At 37.4% G+C, this 18,575-nt stretch overlaps 1 protein-coding gene across 1 annotated transcript in view; it reads right to left on the reverse strand.

Annotated features, from left to right (window-relative positions):
• Nucleotides 1-765: 765 nt before the first annotated feature.
• The window catches only part of ELP2 (elongator acetyltransferase complex subunit 2), a 32,945-nt gene continuing 15,135 nt past the window's right edge, over nt 766-18,575 (reverse strand). Inside the window, exons 12-22 of the mRNA XM_084508380.1 lie at nt 18,087-18,236; nt 14,960-15,148; nt 12,835-12,904; nt 11,150-11,245; nt 10,965-11,022; nt 5,690-5,762; nt 5,100-5,286; nt 3,330-3,451; nt 2,678-2,820; nt 2,038-2,151; nt 766-1,072 (exon numbers count right to left, since the gene is read on the reverse strand). Of these exons, the coding sequence (XP_084364506.1) occupies nt 916-1,072; nt 2,038-2,151; nt 2,678-2,820; nt 3,330-3,451; nt 5,100-5,286; nt 5,690-5,762; nt 10,965-11,022; nt 11,150-11,245; nt 12,835-12,904; nt 14,960-15,148; nt 18,087-18,236 (1,359 nt within the window). The 3' untranslated portion in view covers nt 766-915. The remainder of the gene's footprint in view (nt 1,073-2,037; nt 2,152-2,677; nt 2,821-3,329; nt 3,452-5,099; nt 5,287-5,689; nt 5,763-10,964; nt 11,023-11,149; nt 11,246-12,834; nt 12,905-14,959; nt 15,149-18,086; nt 18,237-18,575) is intronic.

An 18,575-nucleotide genomic window follows, 5' to 3' on the forward strand; every position in this document is an offset into this window, starting at 1 on the left:
CACAATCTATCATCATTCTATGCTAATTACAGTACAATTAGACTTCAGTTAAGCCGCTCAGCCTCTCAACAGAGCTCTCAAAAGCCAGGAAGAGTCAGTAGAAGAGCCAGGAAGAGTTAGAAGACGACAATATAAGGGAACAGTTGCCACCTTTCAGCTCCTGACTACTAACATTTGTAAGCTTTTCCAGCTCAAATTGTAGAGGAAGCAAAGAAAGAGGTGTCTCTTCCATCCCAGCAGTCTGCATGGGAAAGGTTCACAGTTACACGGAGGAGAGAGAAGAAGATTTAAGCTGCCTGTGAGTTAGGCTTTAAGTCCCACTAGATAGGAAAAACAAGCAGACCACTCCAAGCATAAGGACAACCTACTCCTTCTAAAGCAGGAGTAGGCTGGTCTAAGAGTTGGACCAGCACTGTAATAAACAGTGAAAAGAAGGCCATTGAAGAAAGCTGTATAATTCTTATCTCTGGTTAACTACAGATGCTTAAACACAGTGTCAGCACTGGCAGGCTAACCAACAGTTGCATTTAACAGGAATAAGGTGTTCAGAACAATTCAGTACTCCTTATAACCCCAAGCACAGCAGAACCCAAATACTAGCAGCTTCCCATCAACCCCAGAGTCACAGTGAACAGAGCCATCTCATTATTGTTCTTCTGTGCCCCAGCCCACCTCCTCTCTCTGAGTTCCAGGATACTCACCCAACCAAACTATATAAAATACTTCACATTTCCTGAAACTACAAAATTAGAAAAATAGTTGGCATTTTAAACAATTGTGAAAAATGCTTTAATAAGTTATATTTCGGATGTTTCACTTTCCATGGCAGAAAACAGAATTCAAAAATCAATATGGTTAAACAAAGTTGAAATAAAATGTTGTGAACCCATTTTGCACAGAGGCCTGCTGTTTTTTCTAAAGAGCAAATCTGTTGACGTTGAATATTTTAACACAGTGATCAGCTCCACAACTTGCAAGCTGCAACCATTCACTGTTTTTCTGATCATTATGTCCAGCTCTGCCCTCATGATGTCTCCAACACAAACGTTTCACAGCAAGAGCGTGACTTTGGCTGCAACAAAAAGAAATCCATACATAACTGCAAAATGTCAAGCACAGTTGGGTATGTGACTGTAAACATCAACATTTATATAATTAGTACTCTTAACACTACCAACTGAGAAAAAACTGACTTGTGACAACCAGCGAGTATTAAATTCTTAAAATAAGTAGGGCCTCGAATACCAGTGACATTTTATCCTCTCACTCATCAATAATTTAAACAGCTATTGATTTCAAGTTTTACCACATTAAGCTGCAGGTCTAGTACCTCATTTATTGAGATATGACAGATTTCTGGCTTTTTGTCTGCAACTTCCTGTCACTTGGTGTCTCTTTTGAATTCACTTCAAGTACACACAGGCCAAAGTCACCATCAACTTTCATTTCTGGTACTATCAATGCCAGCTGCTAAAAAGAATCTAGGAAAATGCTCCAAATGAAATATTCAAAGTCTCCACAGAGTTTCTCTAGCTGTCACCATAGCAGCACCACATATAGCTTAACGTTCCTTTGGTTTCTGCTAGAAACTGCTCAAGAAAACTTTCTGTCATCCACTCCAAAATGTTTTACTGATGTACATCGACAGTGAATCTTTCTTCCCACTTCAGTGTTTTCTATCATCTTATTTTATGGTTAACAACATTTTCTTTTTTTTAAATGGAGCTTTAAGCCAATGAAGGGGTAATATTTCTCAGACCATTTACACAGCATGAAGTATTTTGGAGTTTAACTTCCCTCCTTGTGTGTTTTTGTTGTTGTTGTTGTTTTGTTTGTTTTTGTTTTTTGTTTTTTCTCCTGTGTTTTGATAAAAACATCTGTAAGCTTTCAGAGATCAGTCTTTTCCTAGAAGGATAACAATATCTGATACAAAAATAAAGCAGTTTCATATCATTTTATGATATAAGAAGAGAACTCCAGCACTATCAGTCTCAACAGGAACACTTCCTTGCTGCTAAGTTACTTCAAAAGACATACCTGTTATCCATCTCAACGCACTTAGTCCAATCAGCTAGTGCTGGTTCTTGCCCACTCTGCTTCCACGTGTACAAGATAATCTTCCCATTCTCTAAGCCTACTGCAACAATATACCTATCAAGAGAACAAACACATTATTTCTAAGAGATTACAGTAGGCAGTTCAGCAAAGCTAGCTCTAAAGCAAGCTAGAAAGACCTAGCACTCAAAGATGGTGTGTTGCACCTTGCCCTTCAATTCAATAAGACAGTTTTTCATGAAAGAAGTTTAAATCAGAGCTTCTTCATAAAAATGAAGAAAGCAGAAATCTGCAAAATATTATTCTGTTTAGAATAAAAAAGTACAACACTCATAATGAGGTTATTGCAGCATCAGACCAGTCAATATTGTAAGAAGAATGAATGTTTCAGATGCACTAGCCCTTCCCCCTTGCCCTCCCCTCCCTTTCTTGTTACGCTGTTTGGAGAAATTACTGGTACCAGGAAAGCAGAAAGAAAAGTTAATGCAGTCAAAGAACGGTCAGAATATTTGACAGCTAAATTTTAGGAGCTGTTTAGCCACAGAAAATTGACTAAAGGGAGAAAAACATGAATACTAATTTCAAGTTAAGTGTAAAATGGTATTATAGAAAACAGCAATACCTTCCATCAGGAGTTAGCACGTGGCTGATGCTAACAGCTGTAACAGAATCCTTGGCATCCAGTACGGTTGAACAAGGCTTGACTGAATCCAGCATATTCCCTTCAGCAGACATAGATAAATCACACTGGCCCCAGATAATGACCTGTTAGAAAGAGAATCATCTAGGAAGTTTCACATTATTCTTTTTGTAAATGCATTCACAAAAGAATTAAGGAATTACGTAGTTAAAATGCTCTCAGAGCACAGAACAAAGGGGATGACCAGTAAAACAGTCACAATTTCTATCCATGAAAATCCAACTTTTAGGAAGTCTGCTTGATTGTATTAAATATACTAATAACAAACACAGATTCTACTACAAAAAAAAAAATCAGAAAAACTTAAGTAGAGACCTGTAAGAGTTATGTGACATATGCTTATCTTACTGTGTGAAGTTAAGATAGGAGGAAGTCCAATCAACTGACCGTTGTCTTGTACATACATATTCAAGCACTTTATTTAGCATATGAAAGTTTCCATGATCTCTATGATAACACACACTACAAGCTTTTTGTGTTTATAAACTATGGGCCCATGAGAACATGGTATTTGCTAATCTAAAATATATTTTAAATAATTCTGGGCTTATAACATTCTTTTTATATTAATTACCTTTTTGTCTCGACTGCCAGTAACAAAATACTTGCTATCTGGTGTCCAATCACAGGACCAAATGATTCGACTGTGAACAGCTGTATTTTTGTCTGTGTATGCACAGCAACTGAAAACCGGGCCTGGAATAAAACACACAGAGGAGAAAACCCTTGCTTCAACTACTTTGCTTATTGAAAGTAACTGTTACCCTCATTTAGTATAGTGAGGACTGCAGGAATATTTGGACACTCATCTTTAAAAATTAAAATTAAAATATTTTTATTTCCACTCATCTTTAAAGCAATTGGGAGTACATTAATCACACAACCCTAATTATTACTGGTTTAAGACCATAACAGTCAGCCCTTACAGCACAAAAACAGTGGGAACAGTACCTTTTACACACTTATCTGTTTCAAAAGCAATGAATTCCAAGCATAAGACATCGACGTTCTTTGGAAGATTTTAATAAGAACACTGATTTCAAAAGCCTTAGTATAGAGTAATTTTTACCACGTGTACACATATAACCCCTCCCCGATCTCATTACAGTTACTATTTACCAGTAAAGCCCCAAGAACTCAAATCATTATGATCCAATCCTAAAGATTAATCTGTTCCCAAAGAGACAGGTTGCCATTTCGCTATACATATAATCAGGCAATAAATCTGATTAGCAGATCACTAAATAGGAAAGCTTTTCCTAAGTAGAAAGGACTGTCATTTTGGAACATAGATGTTGACTAACCACTTGTTGGGATGACAATTGAAGCAGTTTTGCTTTATACCTATAACAATATTCCTTGTAGACAGAGAATTTATCAATGAACAGATGAAAAGACGGTTTCCTCTACTTACTTCTTATATGAATTTGTACTCCTTAACCCAAAAGATTAAGTAACTACTGTGAACAATATGTCAGGCTTTAGAATAGAAGCTTGAATAGAACAAATCTCAAGCCAGAACACAACCAGACACAGTCTGATGGGGCCAAAACTCATTGTCAAGTCTCTAGAAAAACTCTACAGAGCTCAGTAACCTTAGTGGCGCATAAAGACTACTGGGCTCTTGTAAGTCAACAGGGCAATGATAATCGTTTAAGCGCAAACATCTGTTCAAGGAATCCATTTAAGTGTTCAATGGCAACCTCCTCATGATTTCACAAGGCTGAAAGTCCTAATGACAAAGTAAATGGAATCTTTACTGTCTGCTCTATTTTATAGACAGAGCCAGCCCTAGTCAAATTAATCAATTGTGTAGGATTATCAGAAACCCACACCAAAGACAGAAATTAATCCTGTCAAGAGTCTCAAAGTGTCGTGCCCTGTAAAAAGGGAAAAGGCAGCGCTATGCCGGACACCAGTATAATTATGAACCTTCCAGCCTAGCCTGCACAGAACACCAAAGCAAAGGTTTTGCATGGTAGAATACCAGTATGAAATTCAGACATTACACTCTGGCACGTATACTTGATTTCAGTAAATCAGAAGTGCACAATCACCAGCAGAAGGCAGGAGGACAAACAGCAGACTTCATTATGTCCATCAATTAAATGTCATTTACTGCCTGATTATATCCTTTTCTACATTTTCTAGCTTTTCTATACAACATTAATTGCTGTTCCTAAAGACACAGGAACTTATACCACTATTAATTCTTAAAAGTTGTAAGGAAAATGTCCATTTATTTATTTATTTATTTAATAAGTCTCTTTCAAATATTTTAAGCCCAAAATGTTGAACAAATCTTAGAGTTTTCAAATGAATATATCTATTTCACACATCTTACCTGACTCTGATGAGTCCTGTTTCCTCCACAGTGACCAATTCCTGTCTCTAGAAACTGCTAATAAAAATTGGTCATTAGGAGAAAATGCCAGCTGAGTAACAGTCAGATTGTGAAATGACAAACTCTGTAGTTTCTTCCAAGAAGTAGTGCTCCACAAAATAATTGCTGCATGTTCTTTTTTGGAAGCCTTTAAAAAAATGTCAGTGAGAATTAAAGAGAGCAAATATAAAAATCACACGTCTCAACATACTAAGATATTAAGGGGCTTACTTTAAGGTTTACCACAGAGTTGGAGTGTTTCCTCTGCAAAACTTTGCTTCACTACTTTCTATCAGAGTTGACAATGTATCAATGAAAAATGTTTTATACCTCTATTTGTTAGAATTCAGCTAATATCTTCAAATGAACTACATATCATTTATGAATAATACAGTTTCTGTATTCATTCTCACCTTTGCAAGGAAAGTTACTTACACAAAATCTTTCATATTCAGAGCAGATTCAGCTCAAACTGAATTCTGACACCTGCTCTTTCAGCCCAAGAAATATGACAGCACTTTTCACTAGATGGTGCTAGAATCTTTTCTTACCTTACATGCTGAGGCAATTAAAGTGTTTGAATTATTGCAAGCAACACAAAATATTTCATATCCATGTCCGTATCTGAAATAAATGTGAAAAGATATTTAACACATCACAGTCCTGTTTGTAATATGCATCGAGGCTTTTATGTTAATTTCAATCCCCTTGCAAAAAAGAAAGGTATAAACCAGGAGCATCCCACCACTTTCTGTACTGCATCTGAAATAATTCTTAATAATGCTCTGCATTCAATTCAAACATCTGCATAAATTCTTTCATGCTTCTGTCTACAGAACAATCTCTCCAGCCCATTCCACAATCCTAAAGCACCAGCAATGCAGACACTACTGCAATGATTAACAAAGTAGACAATGACAGCATTTAATGCATTTTTATTTTCTTGTAAAGCAATTTTAACGTTACTGATAAAAATCAGAAGCCACATATTTGAAGATCATAAAGTAAATACACTGCAAAGACTCAGCTAAAGGATGCCTGCTCTGTGAAATACTGAAAGATTTCTGAATTAGAGGACAAGAATCACATCAGAAGAAAGCTGTAAAAAAAAAAAAAAAAAAAAAAAAAAAAAAAAGGCTTCACAAAGATTTGTACACAAATTATTTTGGAACGTCACGTATTTGGATTGGGGGTTAACTAATAAACAGAAAAACAACACAGGCTAACAAATTGCCATTAGTCACAAAACAGGCTGGAAGCAGAGTAAAATTGGGAACATCTAGAAACAGTAGAAAAATATCAGCTAAATACTAGTTCCTACAGAGAGGCTTTGCTTTCTAGCACCTAGGGAAGCATTGCCTTTTCTGTTCTGAGCAAAGGTATAACAATTCTAGGATGAGATCTAGACCATGCAACTCACTTACACAAATATGTAAGGAATAATACAGAAATCCCTGTGAACAAAGGTAAATGACCTTTGTATGTGGTCAGTCTCAAAGGGAGTCTCCTCCGTCTTTTCTAGCTTTTCCAACATCATTTTTGAACAAAGATGACCTCAGGACACTGTCTTCAGTGTCATCAAGTACAGAGGCACCAGAACCTGGTTATTTCTCCCCATGGCCTTATACTCAGAGATTGTTTATTACTTCTGCACAGGCAGCAATCAAGTAGGCTAGACTTCCTCTGCCTGAAGAATATGACAGGTAACAAAGCTGATCTGCAAAAAAAACACATGGGTTGGATGGGAAACCAAGTTTTTGTTGTTTTTTTTATTACCAAAAATAGCTAAGAGGTTTCTTCACACTTGCTGACCTCTGTGAGGCAGGGTATCAAGAGAGTTGCAATTTGCCACTGGTTCAAGCAGGCCTACACAAGTGTATGGAAGAGAAGACAAGTGAGTGTTGTTGAAACAAGACAAAAATGCGTGTTCAGCTTGAGAAACTCCTGGACTGAAAACAGCTAAGCTGGGAGAACACCCCAGAGAACAACTTTGGATGCCTGCTTACATGTAGCTGTCCTCTCCTTCTTTGGAAGACAGCACTAAGTAGTACTCCTACACCCCTGCAAACAGCATCTCCTACTGCCACTGTCTTTACTGGAGATAACACTGATCTATATAGGCTCTTGGTCTGACCTATGATAGTCCTGCTCATGTGACTTTGCAAAAAGATGTTATCTTAGGTCTTATTTTCTTTTAAGGAGAAAGATTAGATTTTAATGCCTCTATTTAACAAGAGCAAAGTGGTGTGCAGAAGCTCAAAATGTTACTGTTAAATGTCCTGCAATACTACGTTACATGACATAAAAGCAAAGCAACTGCGGACTTGTTTCACAAGCTATTCCACGGTTTATTTTTCCTTCACTGAAATTCATTGAAAGTATACTTTTCATGGAAGAAACGTGTTGTTGTTTTTTTTTTTTCTGTTCAAGGAACCGGACTTTCACGGGTTTTCAATACACAGTAGTCTCCAGAAATCTGTCTTAAAGGCAAGCATTATGATAAAACTCCTACTGGTGGCAGGGTGAGAAGAAGCACGTAACTTCATCATTATAAGACACAATCAGATTTGCAAATTAACATTCCAATTAAGCACAGCCACCCGTCCCTCTCCCCCCAGACAGCCTGGGCACGGTTACTCTTCATAAAAAGGCAGTGCATGCCCAAACTTCAGACACGAATGTGGGAGTCTGTCTGTGGGATACATCCAGCAGCTACTCTTCTGGATTCAGTTCAACAGATACAGACAGTAATTTGTCTTTTAAACAGATGGCTGTTTTGGCTGCAAGTAAAATCCCATGAACATCAATCCCACGTAACGACGTCTTTGCAACGCTGCTGACCGAGGAAGTCATTCTGAGAACTGTCCACCTCTGTAGAGCTAAATCAGAACAGCGTTGTCTCCTTACCCTTGAGGGCAGAACCCTGCAAACCGGGGGAAGAGATGAAAAGGAAGAGAGGAGAGGAAGAAGCCTCCCACTGCTACGATGGTTGGACATCATCAGCCACAGCTTCACTCCCCCAGACCAATCCCCAAAGCTTAAGGCAACGCCGTGAACAAGTGACAGTTTGCGCCATTTAGTTTCACGCGATCCCTGGAAGGCTGAAGGCAACACAACCCCCGCCCCCAAGCAAATACATAAATAACAAACTGAACTATAACACGCATCAGAGATCACCGAAGTGTGACTTCATTAAAGACAAAGATTGCAAGTACAGAAGCCCCAGTACAGCCCCTTCCTCCACCCCCACATATTCAAATCTGATCTCTCCCTTATGTAACACAGCACAGCAAAGCTTCCAAACAGAGAGAGGAGCAACTGCATGAATGAATAATGAAGTGACACTTCCAGCCACAAGCGATTTTGCCCTAGCAGTGCGTAATTCACAATGTTTTTTATGCACAGGTAAGTTGACTGGACATTCAAAGTTTCCAGATGAATGATTACTGTAATTTTCTACTGTTGCAAAGGATCTCTCAAGACTTCCCAGGGTATTATACGAGATGTACACACTGCATATAAACACTCTATGGTAATTTTCCAAGCGGATAAAGATTAGCATACTCTCACAGGATTTATCATATTTTTATTTTAAAGTTATCAGATTATGTAAAAAATTCATCAAGTTTTTCATACTAAAACCCACTCAACCAGTTATCAACACCAAACACTAATCCTTCAAAATCTGGTGTTGAGTTATAGCTGGGAATACACAAATGTCAATAACAAACAAGCTATTTTTAGCAAGTCAGTTCCTCATGCTGTTTTTCTGCTGCTATGGCAACCTGAAATCTGCATTATGTGATTTCATGTTACTTCTTTCAAGATTATCCTGAGGAAAAAAAAATTGAAAGTCTATAGACGCTCCACATCTTGTTTCCCTTGCACAAAGGAATTGCTATCATTAGCAGTTTCTCTAAAAACAGAGGAAAAACTGCTTAGATCAGTCACCTGAAGACAATCATAAAATATAGGATATCTTACTGAATGGAGAATAGAAGAGTTGATAGCCAGTATTCCTGTAACAGAGTATCAAGGATTAATACCGTATTAGATGTTGAGAACTGTCAAAGGCAAATGAAGAAAAATTTTTGCCTTGTCCCCTTTTCACTACTTATGTAAGTGGCCACATTAGCGGCCACAGCATGAACAGGAGAGCCATATAACAGAACAATTGGTAATTATAAAATGTACAGATACAGTCTAATTTTGGCCAGCTTCCCTGGCAGTAGAAGTGTTTAAAAGTATTCAAAGAAGATTAAATGCCCAGTTGAAGGTAAAGCTGACCTCCTACAAAACCTCCTACTTGGTCAAATGAAAGCAATTTGCAGAGACTGTCATCCCCCCCATTTATTTTTTTTTTTAATAATTTTCCTTCCAAATAAAGTAATGAATCTGATAATGCATAAAGGTAAATGTAGTTATCAGCAAAGGCTCAACATTTTTGTTTCTGCCCATGACCAGTGTTTCAGGAGATTCACATAAGTAAACCTGTAAGAGCTTCAAATGCTTCATGCTTTTGTGCTGTAGAATCAAGATCAGAAATAAGAATCCTTCCCAGTACATATAAATATTCAGTTTCCTATTCACATCTCTGCTTCCAGAGCAGCATTGCTAACTAAACTCACTTAAAACAGTCTTGAAAAAGCTACAGTTGAAAAGCCTTTTTGCATTTCCCCTCCAAGTGCCTCTCAACTCCCTAGCACTGCCACTTGCAACCACACTGAGAGGTTCAAAGAACTGATATGAGCAACAGCCAGACAAGAAAAAAAAAATTGATTAAGCTGGTAAAGGCTAGAGGCAGCAACACATAGCTAAAACCAACTCTTCTGGTTGAGGCCTACAAGTATGAGAACTTTGAAGACTGCAATTCATGTTACTGAGATCCTGAATGAACAACCAGGTTACAAATCTTTGCTTGCAAATTGTTATAAAATCACTACTTTAGGTGAATCTCAGAAAAGAAGAAACAAAGCAGCAGATGAATTCTAAAACCCTGCCACCTCAGAACAGTTATTGGCGTGACCTATTACCTTTGCAATCCATAACCTACCCTGACAACATTCAATACCCAAACTGTGTCTGTAAACATCTTACTCAACATTCACCTCTTTGCTCCACCACTAGCCACAGCCTGTTTCAGCTGCTGCTTCTTATATTCTTATATTCTTCTGCTATTGCACCTTATAACTCTGTTAGCCTCTAGGTGAAAGCTCCTTATTTGATACTTCAACCTTTAGCAACAGCACTACATCCATACCAGAAATACAGATTTGATCTGCAGTCTGCCATGAAGCAGAAAATTCTTTACACTGTGAGACCTTCAGTGTGGCCAAGGTTTAAGCACCGAGCAGACAGACATAAACCAAGGTTACACCACACAAAGAGCCTATCATATTCCAGAGCACAGATAAGACCACAGAAATGTGCAATAGGTCCCTATAGCAGACTACAGAAGTTACTATTATCTTGGCACAAGGAGGGAAAAACAGGGACCTGTGCCTTACACAGACCTCCAAAAGACAAAAACCTAAAGGGACAACAACTCTGACTATTACAAATTCAAAAGAAGAATAGCTTTGTGTTAAAACATGAAAAAATTAATGTGTACAACTAGTGAAACACAGTTTTGAGACACACAAGGTCCAACTGCCATTTTCTCCAGTTTCCTAACTTTTGGATTCATGTATTTATTTAACAAGGTATACACTGCATGAAGTCAAATCAGGTAGTAAGTCAGGCAGAGCTGTAAGATCAGACTAAATCAAATCAATGTTACAATAGTTTTCTAGAAAAAAAAAAAGTAAAAGAAAAAAGAAAACTTACAGCTTCTGAATTTCAGGCCATAAGGTATTCTGCAGCAAGTGATCCTCTGGGGGAGGTTCTAAAAGACATTTGTAAGACATTCAAAATCTGGTACTAGATAATCTAAAATCAGCTAAATAATGCTTCAAAGCTAACATCCAATGAATCTCATTCTCTATTTCATAAAATCTAAATTAATCTCATACCTGTAAGGATCAAAGGTTGAAAATAAATCTCAGGATACTGATTCGAAATGGTATTAAAAGTTTCTTCATCTTCAGCTGGTTGAACAGGCATATCTCCTATTCAAAACAAGGACTTTATTAGCTGTAGAGCACATACTCGACACAGTGGAAAATATGAGCACGTATTATACAACTGAAAACCCTCTATTATTTCTAAAATCTAAATAAGTTTCTAAAATTTGAAATTAGGTTTCTCTACTTGCAGAGCTACAATAATACAAATATTTGAATCTAGTTATTTTAATGGACATGAGACTGAGAAGACAAAATATATATATTAAAATAACAGCCTTTGGACCGATTTGAGTATGGGACTGACCTCTCCATTGGCACAGTCTCTTTTAGAGATTCCTGAAGAGATTTTGGTATATCTGAAAGAATCAGTCACTTGGAGCTGAAACTGTGCTTCCCAAAGTTAAAACTTTTTTCCTTCTGCACTGGAAAATCTTAAGCAAAAATCTCAGACACAAATGAAGAATTTCCAGGTTTCATGTAGACGCTTACATGAAAAGCCATACTTGTAGAAGTCTATCTACAGTGTGCAAACTTCAGCAAATCTGCCAAGAACTTAGCCTTTAGCTTTAGGCAAAAGTACTAAAAGTAACTGAAATTACTCAGTTATGTTAAAATTCAGCTCTATCCTTCACTTTGAAGGTATTATTTAAGAAAAAGATACAAAGACGGGGAATAGTGCCATTTTGCCAAAAGCACATTTTAAATACAGTATTTAAAAAGAAAAAAAAAGTATAGAAAACTCAGCAGAAGAGAGATCATCCTACCATCCTGCCTTCCCCACTTGAAAAAAAATACATCAGCATTTATCTAATTTGAGATCATCATTCACCATTAAGATTTTTCTGCAGGGTAAGCAGGAACAGAGTTATAAGGCACTTTAACCTAAGCCGTCAATGCTGACAGCATTTGCTGGACAATAACAGAAAATAGAGAGAATTTGACAGTTTTTCTATTTATAGTGCCACTGCTGGATGTGCCACATGAAATCAGTTGAAATTAGTTATCGTATGCGTGAAGATGCTCTAGAAGATGGAACTTTTATTTCCCTCTGTCAGGGGAAAGATTCAAAGAGGTGAAAGAGCAAAAATAGGTTTTGCCAAATTACGTTTTATGAATTTCTTCACGTACAACAAAGCAACTTCCCATCTAGGGGAGAGGGAGAAGCATAGAGAAAACAGAACAGCAGGCTGGGGATTACAGACACTTCCAAGTCCATCTCAGGAAGGCAATCAGCCCCAGTGCCTGGGGACGAAACCCATCCAGATCAACTGACAAGGAGAAAGAAGCTCCTGGGAGCACTGAGTGAGGTTACTTCCTCTAGGGTGTGGGTCCTAGAAGGCAGGGAATGAGCATTTGGGGTTTGCACAAGACTTATTATGGGATGTTTAGGGGAGGAACGAAAAGTAGATAAATGGACGATTCAAGGAAGGATTCTCATTTGTGTTATTTTTGTTAAGCACCAGATTTAGGTGCTGCCAGACAAATAAGCACATTGCACAACTTTACTTCTAGCTTCTACACTTGCAGTCAAGCCCACAATAATAGACCTAACAAAAAGACAAACACTAAAGTAATTATTTTAAAAACTTTACACATGAAGCACCATCACCATTATTTCTCATTAACCATACCTTCAAAAACAGCTTTATTGGATAAACCCAAAGCTGGCACAGTTGCACCTTCTGGAAGTTCAGATGATTGCTGAATGAAAAAAAAAAAAAAAAGAGAGGTTTCACAGATTATCATGTAGGATCAAGTTTTAAAGGGCACAGGTCAATGAATCCCTGTGGTAACAACAGAGACTTTTCTAGAGAGAAGGGGAGACACTTTGAAACACTCCCAACTCATCCAGAGCACACCCCAGACAAAATGAAGAATGCTACTCTGCAAAGAAGAAAAAAAGCTTTCTCTAAGGCATCAGCACAAGCGTTTTGCCATCAAGCATGCATCTTCATTCCTACTTAAAGGTTTTCTACCACAATTTAATTTATCCTAGAACGCACATAAGTGCACAACTGAGAGCACTGCAGTTTTAAATGCATTAAGATTGGGCACAGTCTGCTGTGAGGTGAAATAAGAAGGAAGCATTTTGGAAACGTGGACAGGGAATGAGTGTCTCTGCCTATTACTTCAAACACAATCCAGCACATAACAGGTGTGGCTGGAACACATGGCCATTTAGAGGAGCCAAGAGGAAAGACAAATTAGAAAGTATTTCCATAAAGATGTGGTAGAAAAGCCCAAAAACAGAAAGGTAAATAAGATTGAGGCCCTTTGCGTAGAGATGCAAAAGGGTTTGATCTAACAGCTATAAATCCTCTTTGTTCAAGGGTCTGGAAAGTTCAAAGACTGTTTTACATAACTGGATTTATAAATTAAGTGTCAGATTAAGAAAAACTATGTTACTTATTTAAACATTCGTAATTTGATGAGACAATGTGTGATACAAACATACCAACCTAAGGCTTCTAAAACAGAAGCGATTCTTTATTACAACCCAAGGTATAATACAAGTCCATGGATTTAAGCTGAATAAAATCCTATTCATCTTGGCTTTTTTGGTTTTAAGTAAATTTTCGGGGGGAATGCACATGAGCTAAATTAAGAAAAAGCTTACGCACTAGCGAAAAAAAGCATTCACATAAAAATATTTCAACAAAGCTATTTAAGAGTATATCATTAGAGCTCGTAAAGCCTTCCTCTTTAAACAGAGTCCATGTGAAGCACTTTGGGATATCATGGGTCAAAAAATAGCAGTCAGAGGAAGAGCTGATAAGGGAAGTCTACATAAAAGTAAAATAATGACACCTGCCAGCATTATAACAGAACAATGTTATTTGCACATCATTAACACAAATGTTTACAAAGACCTGTAGAATTAAAGCAATAAATAGCTACGTACGTAACTTCTTGCTACTAAAAAACGAAGAGATTTCTTTCCCAGATATTTCAATTGTTAAATGAAATGGGAGGGCTAATCCACCAACAAGCAGCTACCCAGAAAATATTTGCTTTTGAGACAGAATTGCAAAGAGCATGCAAGGCACTGTACAGGGGTAGCTACCCTGAATGAGGGCTGCTCTACAAAACCCAGAGAAAAACAAAAGTAGACCTTGAAGTTAATGGGTAGCAAACAAAGGATGGCAATGCTGCAGACTTATCTTTCCACAGAGTGTGAAAGCATATTTATCTAAAAACAGCTATAGGCCTAAGAACTGAAATCTAAAGGACTTGCAAGAAAATTTCCACAGCCAAGAGGAAATAAAGCATGAACAAATACGGATTTTATAAATATTTATATATAGCAGCTAACAACAACACTGAAAGCTTTGTGCTTTTTTTAATCAGCTGCTTGGAAATAAAAAACAACACATAACCACACAATAATAATTACATCTAGACAAGTCTACTACGCCCTTAAATTAAGGAGAAGTACATCTTCAGGCCTTATTATTTGTTTTCAAGTCATGTGTTTGTTTTGTTTTTGTTTTTTAAACCAATAGTCTACAATCTTCAGACATTGCTTGGCCTTGCTTTGTTTCAAATACAACCTGTTTTATAAGACAACACCATAAAAATACATTTGAAATAACATACATGGAAGCCAACAGAAGGGAAAAGAGAAATAAAGCTAAGTTTCAGAACCATTAAAAGCATTTGTATGGAATTTAGTGCAATTTTATGTTTTCTAGAGCACTGATTTTTACCTACACAGAAGAGGGTTGCCTTAAGTTTGTATTGCTGTGAAACACTGACCTGGGGGTACAGCTTCTCCATTGGAATACCAGTGATGTTACTGAAGTTTTCTATAAAATTCTTGGGAGCACGAAAAACTCGAAGCACTTTTTCATCTGCTCCTGATACGAACTGAAACCGGCCAATCATTGCCAGACAGCGCATGTCATACCCATGTACTTGAGGCCTTGCAATTTCATGCCAGGTTACCTAAATAAACAAAAATGCAGATAAAGTATAATTCTTAACCAGAGAAGCAGCAAGATTTTGAGTTGCAAAAAGTACTAATACTTCTCTTTGCATTGATAAAACCAGCAAATAAAGTTAATACAACCTTCTACTGATGTATGCACACATACAGTCAAATCTCATTCTTCCATTAAACAATTCTTATAATTAGTAAATGGTGTCCCTGCATTTGCAATGGCTCCAAGGCATTTGCTTACCTTTCTTACTAAAAGCCAAGAAAGAATGTTAGATTTTTAGAAAAAATGATGTAAATGGTTTATTCTACACATGAAAAAAATGATTCTTCGTGAAAAGATTTTTAGGAAGTATTATTTGCTGCTACTTACATGCGGTATTTCAGTTGGAACAATACCGTGTGCATTTCTGAGTTAATTCTAGTTCTGCTAGCTGTTACTTAATTTGAATTACTTTATAGTACTTCAGAATTAAAGTGTTTGAAAAACTGCAGTAAATACAGAATTTACATTATACTAGATATACAAACATAAGGAAAGGCATTATGTTTACTGCAAACTGCCTATACCACACTAAAAATTCATTTCAGTTTCATTTTTAAAACTTCCCATGCCATATGAATAGAGTATTTGAGAAAACCTATAAAATCTCATTCTTCACAAGAGCATGATTTGATTAAAAAAATAACAGTACAATAACCCTTCTTCCCCTTCACTACATGCATCTTCACATGCTTTAGAACACAGCACACAATAGGAACGAAACAAACAGGAAAAAAAAAAAGAAAAAAAACATCAAAACCAAGGGAGGGTTGCCTAAGTTGTACAATAGACTTCATCCAGAAAAACCCTGGTCCAAGTTTGCATGACAAGTTGAAGCTAGCTGTTATCCCTTATTTCTGGTATGTGAACCAAGTATAGTATCAGATCTGGAATTTTACAAAGGGATAATAATTCTCATTTAACTCTTGGCACTCTTAAAAAAAAAAAAAAAAAACAATCCTTAACACTGAGCTTTATTACTAACTTCTCATAGATACCTGAAACATCCATTGTATCTTAAGACAAACATCAGGTATTGCAATTTTTCAAATGCTAAACCCTGTATGGTAAAGAAAGGCAGGCATTTTAACAGCTTATGTTATCTCCGTTCCCCTTCAGATGACCCATTTCTACCTCAACCCTTCACCTCACTCCACCTGCAGGATGCTATCGTTTTTTCCCAGACCCTATGACACAAAGTGTTGGCACTACCTGGCTTTTCACATGGTCTATCCAGCCAGAAGATTGCTCTTTGTCAGAACAGGAAGGGGAAGTACAATAATTCAGTCCACTTAGGTATGAAGACTACCACCACTCTGCTACATTAGTTGATTAATTTTAAAATTTAGCTGTATTTAGCTGTAGCGAGGTGGGGGTTGGCCTGTTCTCCCACGTGCCTGGTGACAGGACGAGGGGGAATGGGCTTAAGTTGAGCCAGGGGAGTTTTAGGTTAGATGTTAGGAAGAACTTCTTTACAGAAAGGGTTGTGAGGCATTGGAACAGGCTGCCCAGGGAAGTGGTGGAGTCACCATCCCTGGAAGTCTTCAAAAGACGTTTAGATGTAGAGCTTAGGGATATGGTTTAGTGGAAGGCTGTTAGCGTTAGGTTGGAGGTTGGACTCGATGACCTTGAGGTCTCTTCCAACCTAGAAATTCTGTGAAAAAATATCAGGAACAGCAGGAACAGCTGCACAAGTAAATCATATAAACCTCAGTTCCTCCCGATAAAAAATTAAACAGTACACATAATGAAAAGTGGTACTTAGTAGGTCACAGAGGATGTGCTATCAGTAACTCTTTCGAATGCTGCCAACTTACATAACGTGCTAGTCCTGGACTTGGCTTCCGTATGTCAAATCCAACAAACTATCTTTTCCACAAAGGTGTCGCACCCTCCAGCTTGGAGATTAGGGGAAGAGGCAGGGAAGGAAATTGAAGATGCCCTTCCTACAAACACAATGCAAAGCTTAGAACCTGAGCTGGGATTGCTACCACTTACGTAGGGCCTGGAAATAAATCAAGGAACTGGTGCCAAATTCACTCTTCCCTGAAACATAAGACACCCTATGCTGGTCTACACTACAGAAGCTTTGTTAAGGGAGTTTTAATAGCTACTCTTTACCCTCCCCAGCTAATAGCATAGCGATTTCAATCGCTCTACTTTCTGGCAGTTGCCTAAATAGAACATTAGTACAATCTTGCCAGAAAAAGATTGTACTAGTAGAATACTACCAAAATGCATGACTGACTAGAAACAGGAACTTCTGCATTCCCAGACAGGGTTTCCCCACATCAAAACTTTAGACTTCTTCTCTAATATAAAGTTACTCAGGAATAGCTGCTCCTGAAAAGATGCATACATAGGTGCCAAATGCAGTTCAGTGGCAGGTAATCATTCTGATAAAACAGTCACATTCATAAACAAAATGCTGTAAAAAACAAACAAACAAACAAACAAACAAACAAAAACAAACAAAAAAAACAGTAAGAGGTTTGCTTAGATTAAGCATGTGGGTAGGAAAAAAAAAAAGTATCTTTGTGATTCCCTGCCACAGTGCTAAGCCAAACGTTAAATGAGGGCAATAAACGGTTATTAGAATCAGACAGGTATTCCTCCTCTTGCCTTATTGCAGAAGTTGGTTTTCCAAAGCCTACAAGAACACTAACTGAAGGTAAAACAGAGGCAAATTCAGGATTAAACAGCAGTCAAATCACATGAAACTAAAACTTACCACTAGTATATTTAAGGTGAAAACACATACTGAATGACAAAACCAAACACCTACACAAGCAGTTTCGAAGAGATCATGGCTTGGGGAAATTTGAGGTAAGAGTTATACTTATTCCAAACTCAGGACAGGCAAGACCTCTTTAACAATGCCACAAAGTCTTTGAAGACCATACCTCTGCCTCATGTTTTCTTTTCCATGGAGCAAATAGTCTAGTAGTTTGATCCAATCCAACGCTGATGACAAATTCTCCTTCTGGATCCCACTTCACATCTTCTACACTGTTAAAATGTCCTGAAATGACAACATCTGGAGTCCATTCTTTCTATAAAAATTAACCAAACAAGCAAAAAAGTTTTCAGTTGACTGATTAGCATATTTTAACCAAAATAAGTGATGAAGACCTTATTGGGAAATAAACAAACAGGACGTATGAAAACAGCAAATACTTCTAATAGAATTTGGAGTGCCTACAAGGACACAAATGTCGATTCATTGCTCCAATTTAGAATAAATCAGTGTTATTGGTTTAGATGCTATTTCTGAGCAAAGCAAAGCTACAGATGTACTCAGTTTACTCCACCAACTTTGTGGTTGCTGCAAGAAGGCGTAAGATTTAGAGTTTGGGTAATTCCAATCTTCCTTCTATGAAGGAGCGGGGCTC

The sequence above is a fragment of the Aythya ferina genome (genome assembly GCF_964211825.1).
Source record: "Aythya ferina genome assembly, chromosome: 2".
Lineage (NCBI taxonomy): Eukaryota > Metazoa > Chordata > Aves > Anseriformes > Anatidae > Aythya > Aythya ferina.